This window comes from Odocoileus virginianus, unplaced genomic scaffold (genome assembly GCF_023699985.2).
Source record: "Odocoileus virginianus isolate 20LAN1187 ecotype Illinois unplaced genomic scaffold, Ovbor_1.2 Unplaced_Contig_19, whole genome shotgun sequence".
In the NCBI taxonomy this organism is placed as follows: Eukaryota; Metazoa; Chordata; class Mammalia; order Artiodactyla; family Cervidae; genus Odocoileus; species Odocoileus virginianus.
Genome location: NW_027224336.1, coordinates 267025 through 280303, shown reverse-complemented (window position 1 = coordinate 280303; position 13279 = coordinate 267025). Strand labels below are relative to the sequence as shown.

Genomic DNA, 13279 nt, shown 5'->3' with positions numbered 1-13279 from the left:
TAACATGTAGAAAATGATCCAGGAAGTCATGCAGTGCCTCGTGAAGCTGGTCCGCGGGGCCCTGCTCCCACTCGGCGCAGCGGAGGGCGGAGGGCGGCAGCACGGAGGCTGGGAGGCGAAGGCCGAGCTCTCCGGACAGTGGCTGGCACACGTCATCCAGACTCTCAGGTAAGTGTGGGAGCATTCTCTGGAGAAAGGGCAAATATTTTTGTCTTTTTAGGGAAAAAAAGACACACTCAGCAAAGAAATTTGCTCTGTCCTTTTGTGTCCACTGTTCCCTGTGTGTCGTCTAATAACTCAGCTCCTGAGCCTTCCTGGTGCTTGGGTCTGATGAGAGTGTCACCTTTGTCATTGTTTAATCAGTGTCACTGTGATGTTAAAATCCTTGTTTTCAGCACAAAGCAGTAGCTTGTTAAGTTCCGCCGTGAAGCGTGGTGGGATGCCAAGACGATGTTAAGAGCCACCCCAGGCCCCCTGTGCTCACCTCTGTCTCGCTGTGTCTGCTCCGCAGGCTGACGCACGAATCGCTGGCTGCCCTGGAGATCCCCAGTGACCTGCTGCAGGCCGTCCAGGACCTCGTCTTGGACCTCCGAGTGCGCTGTGTGGTGGTCACGCTGCAGCACACAGCCGAAGGTGTGTTGAGAGAACTGATGACGTTGGCTCAGCAGCAGTTACCCACACACGCCACCTCCTTCCAGTTTCCAAATCCTCAAAAACAGGAAAGATACTCTTATAGAAATTTGAATATTTCAGATCATCTGTCACTGTTCAATGTAGTTTTTTTTCTTTTTTGAATACTTTTGAAATCCTGTTTACTTTGAGATGCCGGGCCATGCAGAACTTAAATGGATACTCTTGAAAAATACTTAAGGATATAAGAACATCCTTATGGAAAATGTCAAGTATAAAAAGTAGACTATAAAATGTGTATGAAGTATGATCTTAATTTGGAAAATATACATGTATATTTAAAATTTTTTATTTAGAAACAGCATTAGGTCAAAAGAAAGACTTAAGTTTCTCTTTGTGCAGAAGTCACAGGTGATGCTCATTTTCTTCATACTTCTAGAGTTTTCAGGATTTTTGCATATAGTCATAAACAATAAAGGTTATCTTTAGAAAGCAGCCTTTCGGGTATTACATATTTCAAAAACAAACAAGAACATTGTTATGAGTGGTGCAGACCATCGGTGTCTCTGCTCAGGACTCTATCATAGGCCGCTGTGTCTGCGTAAAGCTGGCCCCTGGCCCCGGTGAGGGCCGGGCCCCTAAGTGTGCCCAGGTCTGTTTCTCCTGCCGTGGGCACCGTGCTGTTGCTGTAGGGACGTGCAGGGCAGAGAGAGTCCACACTGGTTATTAGAAATCTTGGGGGCAGTGCCTTGTGTCTTATATTGTACCTGTTGAATCTTATCAGGAGTGCTGAATAAGGGTGAAGTTGTCAGTGAACCTGGCCTGGCATTCTTCAGATTGGGCTGCGTAGTAGACAGTTGTATTTACATTATTAGAAAAGTCCAGTGGGTAACACACATTTACATCCTGAGTCTTCCAGAGTTAGGTTTGTTAGTCACGCAGTCGTGTCCGATTCTTCGTGACCCCATGGGCTGTAGCCCACCAGGCTCCTCTGTCCATGGAATTTCCCAGGCACAAACACTAGAGTGGATAGCCATTTCCATGTCCAGGGGATCCTTCCCAACTCAGGGATTGAACCCAGGACTCCTGCATTGGGAGGTGAATTCTTTACTGAGTCACCAAGGAAGCCTATCCCTGTTCTCACTAATTTTTTGCAAACTTAGGTAAAATAGTTAAAGACCGTAGCCTTTATGGGTTTTATGTCTCTGGAGCTCAGTGAGGCAGCTGCGGTAAGACACGCTTGTGCGCTGTTCTCACTAATTTTTTGCAAACTTAGGTAAAATAGTTAAAGACCGTAGCCTTTATGGGTTTTATGTCTCTGGAGCTCAGTGAGGCAGCTGCGGTAAGACACGCTTGTGCGCTTGTGTTCCTGCAGACGTGAAGAGACTGGCAGAGAAGGAGGACTGGGCTGTCGACAGCGAAGGCCTGACGTCTCTAGTAAGTTTAAATTCCTCTAGATGATGAGTCGTTAGTGTCTGTTACATTCAGAATAGTTGATTTATTATGATAATAATGAGCGAGTGCACTATTGCAACCATAAAAATTTTCTGGAAATGGAAAAACAAACTTCTTAAAGTTTTCCTTCTCATAGTCATTTTTGGTTAATACTAACCACATATGCTTAAAAATTAGTAAAAGCAGTGGATCACCTTTAGAGTGATCTTTCTTCATCCTGTAACTCCTGCTTTTTGTTTGTGTTAACATTTTTTAATGTAATTCTAAGCTTCCCAGCAACTTGAATTTTTCAGAACAGCAGGACAGAAAAAAACAAAATGTTGTTGCTAGACCCTAAGGCAAAACAGAGGACAATAAGAATTTCTCCAAATACATACAGAGGTCAGGTGGGCAGTTAAAACTGTAGTCTTTCACTCTAGTGCTGTCATCTTTTCAGATGGGACTTTGAGGTTTTTCAGAGTCCCCTTGAAAATAAGGCCAAGGTTCGTGAGTTGTGTGTTTTCACAGCTGTCTCAAGGATCCCACAGCAGCCCTGTAGGTGGGTTTTAGGCAAGGTTAAACATGCAGTGGCCTAAACAAGAGGGCATGTCCTTCTCTGGCGCTGAAGCTGTGGGACTGGTATGGCAGCTGCAGTATGCAGTGCAGGCGGGGTCCAGGGCTCCTCCGCCCTCTGCTCTGTGATCCTTGGTGTGGCTTCTTTCTCAAGATACCTCATGGTCACAGGATGGCAACTGCAATTCCAGCCATGACATCAGGCCTTATTCCCGTCCACAGGGAAGTCCAGCATTTTCCTAGGAGCCACAACTGTCAGCTATTTACATCTAATTGGCCAGAATTTATCCACATGCCTACCACTATCTGTAACAAATGCTGGGGAAAAAATGTAGTTTTTCGGCCGAGCACATTGCTTGTCCAATAACTTGTCTTACCTTAGTAGACAGGGACACTAGAATAAAATGGTCTGCCTTGTCCACGCTTAGAGGGTAGTGGGGCTCAGATTGTTGAGGAGCAGCCATCCCCTATAATGTTTCTTCATGTCCTTGAATTTTTTTGTGTGCTTGTCCACAGTCTTTCTCTGACAGTTGGGGAATTTTTGACAAGTTGAAATTCTTTCCTTCTTTTCAAGATTTCTCTTTTAAGTTAATACAAAGATACGAAGTGTGTGTGTGGAATACCAATGCTCACTTCTGAATTTTTGTAAATTAAATCATGCTGAAATTAGGAAATTTATTTTTAATAACTCTGCTACAATTATATTTTAAAGGATTTTTTTAAATTTTGTTTTAATTTATTTGGTTTATTTTTCACTATTATTTGTGTTTAAATACAAACTCTCTTATAACTAAGGGATTCTATTAGGAGGAGGAGGTATGGAACCGACCTGTACCGTTCAAACTGCAGCCACTTGGCACATAGCTTCAGACTCCACAACTCAAAAGAAAAATGTCTCAACTTTTTATGTTGCCTACATGTTGAAATAATACTTTGATATATTGCATGTTATAAATTAAAATTTGTTTTTCTTTCACTTTCCATATTGTGGTTCCTGGAAAGTAAAATATTTCACCCACAGCGTGTGTCTGGCTGGCACTGTGCTTGTGTCGGGCGTGGTGAGGAGGAGGCGCTGCCCGGCTTCAGCGTCTGACCTGGCTCGCCTCGGCTGTCTCAGTGCTGTGCATCTTCCGAAGCTACTTAACGTCTCTGCCTCTAGCTAAAGAAGCAGCAGAATGTTTGTTCACTGTATTGTTGGTTAGAATTAAACAAGATGCTATAGAAATAAGCTGTAACCCACAAAGCTTTATACATATACAGAGGATTTTAATTTATTAACCTGTATTTGTAACACTAGGACCACTATAATAATGTACCCTACATTTACAAGAAGCTTTACCATTATCAAAGTTCTTCCTATACTCCCGTCCTCCCTAGTTATCCCAGCCAGCCTGGCAGACCACAGACACACCACTGGACCAGCCCCACTGAATGCCTGCCCTGAATGGCACAAGGCAGGGCAGAGCAGACAGTGCAGGCCTGACCCTGGGCCTTGGTTCCAGCTTCAGATCACGTTGTGCAAAGAAACAGGTGTATGTTCATCTTGAGAAAACACAGCATCTGCCTTCAGGGATTTATGTTCATTTAAAAAAAAAACCTAATAGAAATCGAACCAGTTAGTCATGAAATACTGTCGGTTTCAGGTCCCCCTGCAGGTCAGCGTCCCTCGTGCACACGCGTAGTGTGTGTGGTGGCTGCACATCTGGGTCCACAGTGTGTGAGAGATGGCCACGTCTGAGGTTTGCAGAAGACGAGTGCCCTGGAAGGCCCTCTGAGATGGTTACTGTAGAGACTTGTTTCTAGTCAAGTTAAACCGTAACGTGGTCAGAGACTGTAACCATAGAATAGCTAATTTCATGTCTCGTGACACACAAGCCAGAGATCTAAACCTCTTACGGTGATTTAGCGCCAGCCAGTATGTCTCATGACCGTTGCTGAAGAAGCGTGCTCACCCCATCAGCCTGCGGAAGCCGAGTGTCTGTCAGCCCAGGGCACAGACTTCCCGGGATGGAGAAGAATCCCGGCTTGGAGCCACATGCAGGGCCCAGTCGTGAGTGTTGACCTGTAGTACATCTGGAGTTCACAGGTTTGAACAGAGAGTCAGTTGTTTCAAAGGCTGTTACACATAGGACTTTGTTATCTTAGCATTTTGTAGTACTGATCCCCTTTGTTTAACATGAGGCTGTTTTGCTTTCCCTATGAGTCCTTATCGAGTGAAGGAAGTGCTCGCAAGCTTTGCCCCATGCCTGTGCCCAAAACACTCGCTGGAGAGCATCCTGTTTTCTACAAGTGCCGAAAATGTTTTCTGCCTGCTTTCAATTTGGATAATTCTGAGAATTTTCTTCTTTCAGAGTAACTGGAATGATAATGTGACAACTTACAATGCGCTAACTTGGGTGATTCACTGACAAAATGCAGAGATGGTGCCTTTTCTTTCTTTTCAGAAAAAAAGAAGTAGCAGCCGTGTGGACACACTTGTTCCCGTGCCTTCGGGCCCCGGGGCTCTCTGCTCACTTTCTGACCCTAACCCTGACCCTAGTGCAGGAGAGCAAAGTGACCACACAGGAAAGCAGCATTGAACTGCCTGCCATTGAAATTTGGGGTTGAACTCCCAGTGTTACTATGGTAACGTCTTATGTTTTCCTGCCTTATGGGGCAGGTAGGTGGGTTCATCAACTCTGATCTAAGAGGCGTTTCACTCTTTTAAGTACTTTGTGTAGGTGGCCTTTCATTCTGTATCCACCCCCAACCTTCTTTTTTCACTTGGACTTTGGCGTGTTCTCTCTGGTGCCCTCTGGCGGCTCCAGAGTGCAGTATTAAAAGGACATCCAGTTGAGGTAGCTCAGTCAGTAGAATCTGCCTGCAATGCAGGAAGCATGGGTTCGATTCCTGGATCGGGAAGGTCCCCTGGAGCAGGAAATGGCAACCCCCTCCAGTGTTCTTGCCTGGAGAGTCCCATGGACAGAGGAGCCTGGCGGGCTACGATCCATGGGGTCGCAAGAGCTGGACGCGACTGAGCGACCTTCACTGCTGCTGCTACTAGCTTTTCTCACCCCTGGACTCCTTCTGGTCAGAAAGTATAAGCTTGTGCTTCTTTGGTTTGTATTCGACATCTCCTTTCTCTGTTCAGTCCCCCAGGTTGTTAATAACGGAAGCGTGTATGGAGGAGCGTCCCGCCTGCAGGTTCTGCACGGGGCCGCCCCCGCAGACTCTGCCGCCTCCTCCCTGGCCCCTCTGGCCGCCCGTGTCCTTAAGGTCTCGCTGTCCCAGGGGCCTCTCCCGCTGAGACAGGCCCCTCCGTTTGTTTTCCTCTGAGGGCCCAGTCCTTCTCTCCATTGCATTTACTCAGCTTTGCAATCCACTGTTTTATTTCTGTGCCTTTTTTTTGTAAAAAGTGGCAGTTTTGATTCCACTCCAGAATGCACAAATAACAAGAATGTGTGCTGCTGTCCTCTGAAGTGGACGCGCACAGAGGGAACCTGTAGGAGCAGCTGGGCTTGTTTAGACTCATAGGCCATTTGTTGGAGATATTTTCAAGTTTCATTTTCTGACTTGATGGACACAGAAGGTGACTGTAGAGACAATTCTGAATGACAGGTGCCAGCCCTCATCCTGTCATGGTTGCCAACACACCTGTGTCGATGGGTCCAGAGACGAGCAAGGCCTGGAGCTCACGCTTCTCCCAGAATGTGTCACAGCTGTGCTTCATCCTGGCCCCTGCCCTCTTCCAGAAGAGTAGAATGTTGAAGAGTTCTCGTTTTACCTGACTTGTGTTCTAGTTGAGTTAGACATCCTCTCCACTGCTGGGAGTGACTGTCGATACCCAGTGCAGACTGCTGGCCCCGGGGGCAGGGGCACCACGTGTGGCCCCGTCCTTTCCACTCGCCTGGGCAGTCGGGTGTCGGGGCCGCGTGCCCAGGCCTGTTTGCTCTGTCTCCGCAGCCCTGCCAGTTCGAGCGCTGTGTGCTGCTTTCCCTGCAGTCGCTGCATGGTGTCCTGGAGTCCAAGCCTGGAGAGCCCAGCGTGAGTGTCGGGGAGCAGCCCCGGGCGGGGGGCCCAGCACACGGGTTTGGGTCACTGCGGCACCAGAACTGCCGCTCCGTCACTCAGGCCTGAGGCCGGCTCTCTGTCTACATCCCTCTCAGCATTGGGTTACCCACCCTGGATGCCCTTGTTCACGTGTTCCCTGTTCACATCAAGCTCCATGAACAAAATGTTTTCTTAGCTAAGTACAAAAATTCTCATTCCTCCTTGCAGGTCTTCCAGCACCCTAAAACCCAGGAGGAGGTTTGCCAACTGAGCATCAATATCATGCAGGTACTTTGTAGAAGCAGTGGAGACCTGAGACAGTGCTAACCGCCGGTCTCCCTTCTGTTTAATCGGTGTAGAGCAGATGCCGACAATCATATGTGCCCTTTTTCATTTTGTGTGAGTGCATAATAGTTTATGGTAGGTAAGTTCAAGGTAAGAGTAGCTGTAGCTGGCTCAGCAGCGCCTCCCCCAGTAGTTCACTTCTATCGTGCTGCCCTCTCTTTGTCCTCGGGGCGCTTTGTGCGTGTGTGTGTGTGTCTGCTGGAGCACAGACTGAGTGCCGTGACTGACGCACGTTCTATCTAGACCCACGTCCTTCGGGACCAGTGCCTTACGGGCACACATGCACAGGTGAACACGAGTGAGAGGAAGGCAGTAAAATATATATATAAAATATACTCAAGAACTTAACAGTGGGATCAAAACATAGGTGCTGTAAGTTTTTTTTAATCACTTAGCATTATACACGGAGACATGTACTCCCCAGTGCTTATGTTCTCATATGTGCACGTGTAGACGTGCTCTGTATATGGGATGCACGGTTTATCCCTAACAAGGTATATATACATATATACCACTTGCAGGGTACACACTGTATTTCTGGTTATTTATGGAAAATTATCTTTGCTGTCCAAACAGATGAGCATCTGAGGGTTCCTAATCACTGAAATGTCCCATTTTTGACTTAGGTTTTTATATACTGTCTGGAACAGTTGAGCACCAAACCGGATGCCGATGTAGACACTGCACAGTAAGTTGAGCTGAGAGCAGCCTTGCTGGAGGTCTACACAGACTGAAAATAGAGCCTCCTATTCTGTGTTTGGTCTTGTGTCCTGAGACTTAAAATAAGAGAGCGCGTGTTCATGTGAATTACATGTTTCTGTATTTGGCCTGTATTCTTTCCACAGTTTCTTCATCTTCTGAACTTGTCTCAGCTTTACTAGAGGCACTTTGAGCAAACTGAGTACACGATTAGCTTCCTGACTACCCAGAGGAGCAGGGTCTGTAATAAGAGAGTGAAAGTGCACCATGACTCCTCCTCGTTGGCGGCCGTGCCGCTCTGTGTTGGGCGTTGTCGCAGCTGCTGTTAGAGGCCCGCAGTGTGGGTGGGGTGATGTCCCGGCCGGCTTAGTTACCTGAGGTCAGGGCACACCTGAGTCCTGACGTTTCCAGGTCCGAGAGAGAGTTCTGTCATCGTACTGCTCTCTGGGGTTGTTGAAACCTCGTCTTTCTGAATATTTGGCACATGGGACCTACTGTACCTGAGGTTTCTGCTTGCACACAAGTAATACTGAAATAAATGCCTCTTAATTAAAGGTGTAACATAACTGACAGCTGGAGATTTTCCCATATTTGTCTGGTTTTTGCCTCTCGCTGTATAAGACATTTATTCCTCTGAGGCCTAATAAGTATTCAGTTCTGGTTTGTCTTTGATTTTATATGTTTAGCACATTTACCAGGAATTTATATTGTTAGCAGTTTCCTGATATTTTTGATTAAATAAGTCTTGTTTTGTTACCATTTCTGTTCCGCACGTCATTGAATTCTAGCACTGAAGGTATTTCTAAACTTTTTCTGCTCTATTCATTCACAGATGTTTTCCTATCAGTTTTTATTGTTTTAATTATCATTTTAATGTTTTTTTCAGATTGCTATCCTTTTATTGCTTTTTCTATTTTAAAATATTATTTGATATCTTTTTCATCTTCCATATGAACTCTAAAATCAGTTGACTAAATTTAAAGAAAGAGGTCCTGCTGAGGTGTCACTTGTCACCTGCCGTGTCTGTAAATTTACTGGTGGCTCTTTGGTGTCTCTTCCCCTGCAGTTCTGTGTATCTGGTCACTTGGTTAGTAACTAATTTCCTAACTCAGCTCTCCTGTTAGTCATTTACTGTGAACATGGGCTTGAACAAGTTCCCTCTAGATTGTGATGGGCAAAAACATTTCAATTATGAGAGTCTATACCTAGAAATTAAATTATTGGGAAGATCCCAGAAACACATTTTATATGGCCCAAGTAACAGATAGTTCACAGTTTCTACTTGGAGCTATTAGGTGTTAAATATTAAAAAGCAGAAAATTATATGATTTTTAACCCAAAGATTTTAAAGTCAAATTTACATAGGTTTTATGGAATTTTTTACTGAGGCATAATTGACATATAACATTATATTAATGTTTTTAATTTTAGTGCTTTAACTATAACTGTTCTCTTACTTACTTCTCTATTCAGTCTCTCTGTTGATGTTTCTTCTCCTGATCTGTTTGGAAGTATCCATGAAGACTTCAGTTTGACTTCTGTAAGTAAGATTGTAAAGAGATGATAAATAGAAAGTAAAACGTGTCATTTGAAAACTACGTAATGACTGTTTCATAACTCAGCCTAAAATTTCTTTGTTACCGCATTATTGCCATAACACACTACTCTTACTTTGGTGCTTTATTTTTGGAAAGTTTTAGTAAAAATATAATTCTGTGTGTATTCCACACTTATTAGTTGACGATTATAGCATAAGTGTTTCCATGTGCTCTCTGCATCATGTCCTGCTCTAGTGCTTGAAAGGTGGGACGGAGGCAAAGGACAGGCCCCATTTCTCTGTTTTCCTCTTTAATAGAGAAGCTCTGCTTTTCTTTTCTTTTTTTGGGGGGGTAAGTTCCCTATTAGCATTTTATTTAAACTCAAAATTCCATGGCAAAACCAAATCACCTTTCCTATAAACTCACATGTATTTTAAACACATGCGTGTGTTTAGGAATGACTCACACACATGCTTTTTTCTGTATGTTCATTTAGCTGTTAAAATTCAAACTCCAGTTATATTGAAAATTAGTAGTAACCCTCTCCAGTTTGTCATTAGCTTGAAGGATGGGTGTGTATGTTTCTCTCAAGAAAGGAAACGTGGCCTAAATTTCCTGCCATATATCGTTTCTACAGTTATTATAAGTATCAACCTTGTAGCTCAGTTGGTGAAGAATCGGCCTGTAGTGCAGGAGACCGGGGTTCGATCCCTGGGTTGGGAAGATCCCCTGGAGAAGGAAATGGCAACCCACTCCAGTATCCTTGTCTGGAAAATCTCATGGACAGAGAAGCCTGGTGGGCTGCAGTCCATGGGGTTGCAAAGAGTTGGCCACGACTGAGTGACTAGCACACACACACATATCATTTCTACAGTTGTTATAAGTGTCAATTCTGAAATAAGGATTTGTTTTATTAGGAAAAGTATAATCAAAGTAATTTTTTTAAAAACTCTGTTGTAGATTTAATTACTGTGTGACGAGGCAGATAATAGTACTTGTTCACAGAGAGAATTCGGGAAGAAAATTGGTTCTACAGAAAGATTAAAACATCAGTTTGGGACCAGATGTGTTGAATGAGAGGTGTTCAGATGGGATGTCTAGTGGGCAGTTGGCCCCCAGGAGAGAAGTCCAGGTACAGATTTGTAAATCAGCAGTGTGAGGCCTGGGATGGAATGAGGATACGAGGGACAGTCCTAGTGGATAGAGAGGAGACCACGTATATAGAAATCATATTGGGGTTCAGGATCCAAGGGGAGGCCTGAAGAGAGAGCCTGGGAGCTCCAGAGAAGGAAGCATCAGAGAGGAAGAAATCCAGACGGAAAAGCAGACTGTTGGACTGCCCGCGGGTCAGACGGAAGCCAGGGCTCGTGGGGGTGAGTGGACGGCTGTGGGGCACCGCCTGCGCTGGGTCAAGGGTGAGTGGAAACCATCTGGTGAGCTCAGACCGTGCTTTTGCCGTGAACACGAACAGAAGGCTGGAGAAGCACGTGCCGAGGCAGCGTCCTTCTCAGTGGAAGGGAGGGCTGCCCCTTTCCCGGTCTTTGGGACAGGCCCTGTTTGCACACGACAGTCTTCCCAGCACAGAGGCGGCTGCCGCGTGCTCAGCATCTTCCTTCTCGGACTGACAACGCCTGCTGGGCCCAGTTCTCCTCAGAGCCTGGACCCTCCCCTCGAACCACGCCTTAGCCTCTGTCTGCCTGCTCTCAGCCAGAACCCTGAGTGGGTCACACTGTCTCCTGTCCCCCTCTCCTGAGATTGTTCCAGATTTGGTGCCAAGCTCAGTCCCTGTGTGTTTCTCCACTGGATGATATTGCATTAGATTTGACCCCGGGGATTCAGGTCCTTGCAGGGTCTTGTCCTGGTTCCCAGCAGAGGGCAGCATGGGACGAAAGGGGGCTTGTCGCTGGTTCTCTCTCCTGGCCTGCTGTTCACTGACTGCAGGGCTTCAGGCACCATGGAGGGTGGCCTGATGCCTGCATCACAGAGATGCTGTGGAGGGCCAGGATGGTGCCTGAGACTGGAGTCCTCAGTCTGCAGATCCTGCCACGGATGGGCCACAGAACAGGGCAGAGGGGACGGGCAGGCTGGAGCAGGCCACTGGTGGGTGGGGAACGGGGAGGGTGCTTGGCAACCGGCTCGCCCAGGGAAGGCGATTAAGGATGGACTGTGGGCCTGGGAGACCAGCTGAGATCAGATTGGCTGCTGAGGAGTCACGTGACTGCATGTCAAGTGCCTTACAAGGGTCACATGATGGCAGCTCGGGGCGCGGGCAGGGGTCCGGCCTCCCCCAGCCTTGCCTGTCACCCCCAGTCTCACAATGGCCATCTCACAAGATTTGAATGTGGAGCGTGGAGGAGGGTAGATGATAGCTCATTTTCTTTGTTTTAACCTCCACTTCTCATCCATAGAGTCATTCAGGCCGTTTCATTGCTTTTAAATCACCATAATAATTCTGGGCCTTTTAATTATATTTTTTGATGACTGCAAAAGACAGCAAGTAGACCACACTCTGCCAGAACTTAAATAATGAAACTTTAAATAGAGACCTAGCAGTTTGCACACTGTGCAGGCCCTGAATGGGACTCTTGGGCAGTGCGGGCCGAGCCAGGGCGGCCCTGTGGTCTGCGCATCTGCCCTTCCCTCCCGACCTCTGTCACTGGTGAGTGCACCACAGCGAGCCCAGTACAGCTGGGAGTGTCTCCTGGGGAGGCTCTCTGCCCTAAGTTCAGTCAGGATCTAAACCGAGGCCTCGGATTAGTCACACTTGTTCTAGAGAAACCCTCACCCTGAGGAGGTGGGACAGAGCCGTTCCTGGAACTTTCCTCACAAGCCAGTTCTTCTGAACTCTACGAAGAGGATTGATTGGTCAGCCTGGGGGTCTGGTCACTTTGATGTGAAATCACCATGAGCAGCCAGAAGCCTGGGGGTGTAGCGTGGCCCTCTCTGGGGCTGACTGGGCAGGTGCCCAGCCTCTGTCCCCTCACTTCCCCCAAGGAGGAGACTCCGTGAGGAGGGCTGCGACGGCCTCGTGGCTGAGGGAGCCCGTCTGTAGGTGCCATTACAGTTTTCTTCCAAGTTATGAAAAATTTACAAGTTATTTTCCAAAAGTTTCAACATTTTTTGGTAGTTATTTTTAATATCCATTTTTATAGCTATTTTGGGTGCAAAACATGTAAAATAAACAGCAAAGTAGAACCCCTTTCCTAAGAACAGCACCTGACCCCATCTCACTGGTTTCCTGTGCTCCATCCGTCTGCTTTCCATACAGCTGTTAGATTTCCGAAGGAATTTGAGTTAAACATGATTTGACTCTTCAGTGTATTAGATCATAGTGATTAGTTAGTAGAATTACAGATTTGTATTATGTTTCTCTGTTATGGAAAGAAGGAACCAAGATAAAGTGCTAAATATGGATATGAAACACTAAGAGATTATAATTAGCAAGTGATAAATGTTATCTGTTAAATTTTCAATTTGTTACTGTAAATGTAATTTTTAAAAATTTGTTTTGGTTTTAGGAACAGCGACTTTTGATAGTCCTAAGTAATTGCTGCTACCTAGAACGTCACACCTTCCTAAACATAGCAGACCATTTTGAAAAACACAACTTCCAGGGAATAGAAAAAATAACACAGGTAATGACTTGTGAAGGGACGGGGGTCCTGTCACCTGCTTATTTTCAGCTGTTTTCTCCGTGCCGCCCCACCCCGCTCTCTCCGCCCACTGCTCCTCTCACCCTCACCCCCCAGCCCCTTCTCACAGCTCACCTGGAGTTAATGCTCTTCTCTTTCTCTGGAGCAAAGTCCTTGCAGGACTAGAGCTGGCATATTTCTCACCCAAGCTTCCCAAAACTGAGGGAAGGAAAGGAGAGAAAGGCTTCCAGAGGCATCTCAGATGCGTCTCCTCTCGGTTAGAGCTGTCACTAGCCAACAGCAAACCCTGAACCTCACAGTCACCTCTCCTTCCTCTCTCCTGCTCCGGGGACCACGCGGAGCTTCTGCGTGCCTGCTGAAGCATTTGCACAGGTGTGG

The 13279-nt window shown here is 46.3% G+C and overlaps 1 protein-coding gene across 4 annotated transcripts in view; it reads left to right on the top strand.

Moving 5' to 3' along the window:
* Positions 1 to 13279, top strand: part of EXOC2 (exocyst complex component 2) — a 118486-nt gene that overhangs the window by 67152 nt on the left and 38055 nt on the right. For 3 of the 4 annotated variants that reach the window (XM_070464149.1, XM_020884222.2, XM_070464151.1), the window contains exons 15-22: positions 11 to 168; positions 512 to 633; positions 2006 to 2067; positions 6580 to 6660; positions 6895 to 6954; positions 7638 to 7699; positions 9184 to 9250; positions 12767 to 12883. In XM_070464149.1, coding sequence (XP_070320250.1) covers positions 11 to 168; positions 512 to 633; positions 2006 to 2067; positions 6580 to 6660; positions 6895 to 6954; positions 7638 to 7699; positions 9184 to 9250; positions 12767 to 12883 — 729 coding nt within the window. Of the gene's footprint in view, positions 1 to 10; positions 169 to 511; positions 634 to 2005; positions 2068 to 6579; positions 6661 to 6894; positions 6955 to 7637; positions 7700 to 9183; positions 9251 to 10491; positions 12884 to 13279 lie in introns of those variants that run through there. The other variant, XM_070464150.1, reaches the window with a different exon arrangement.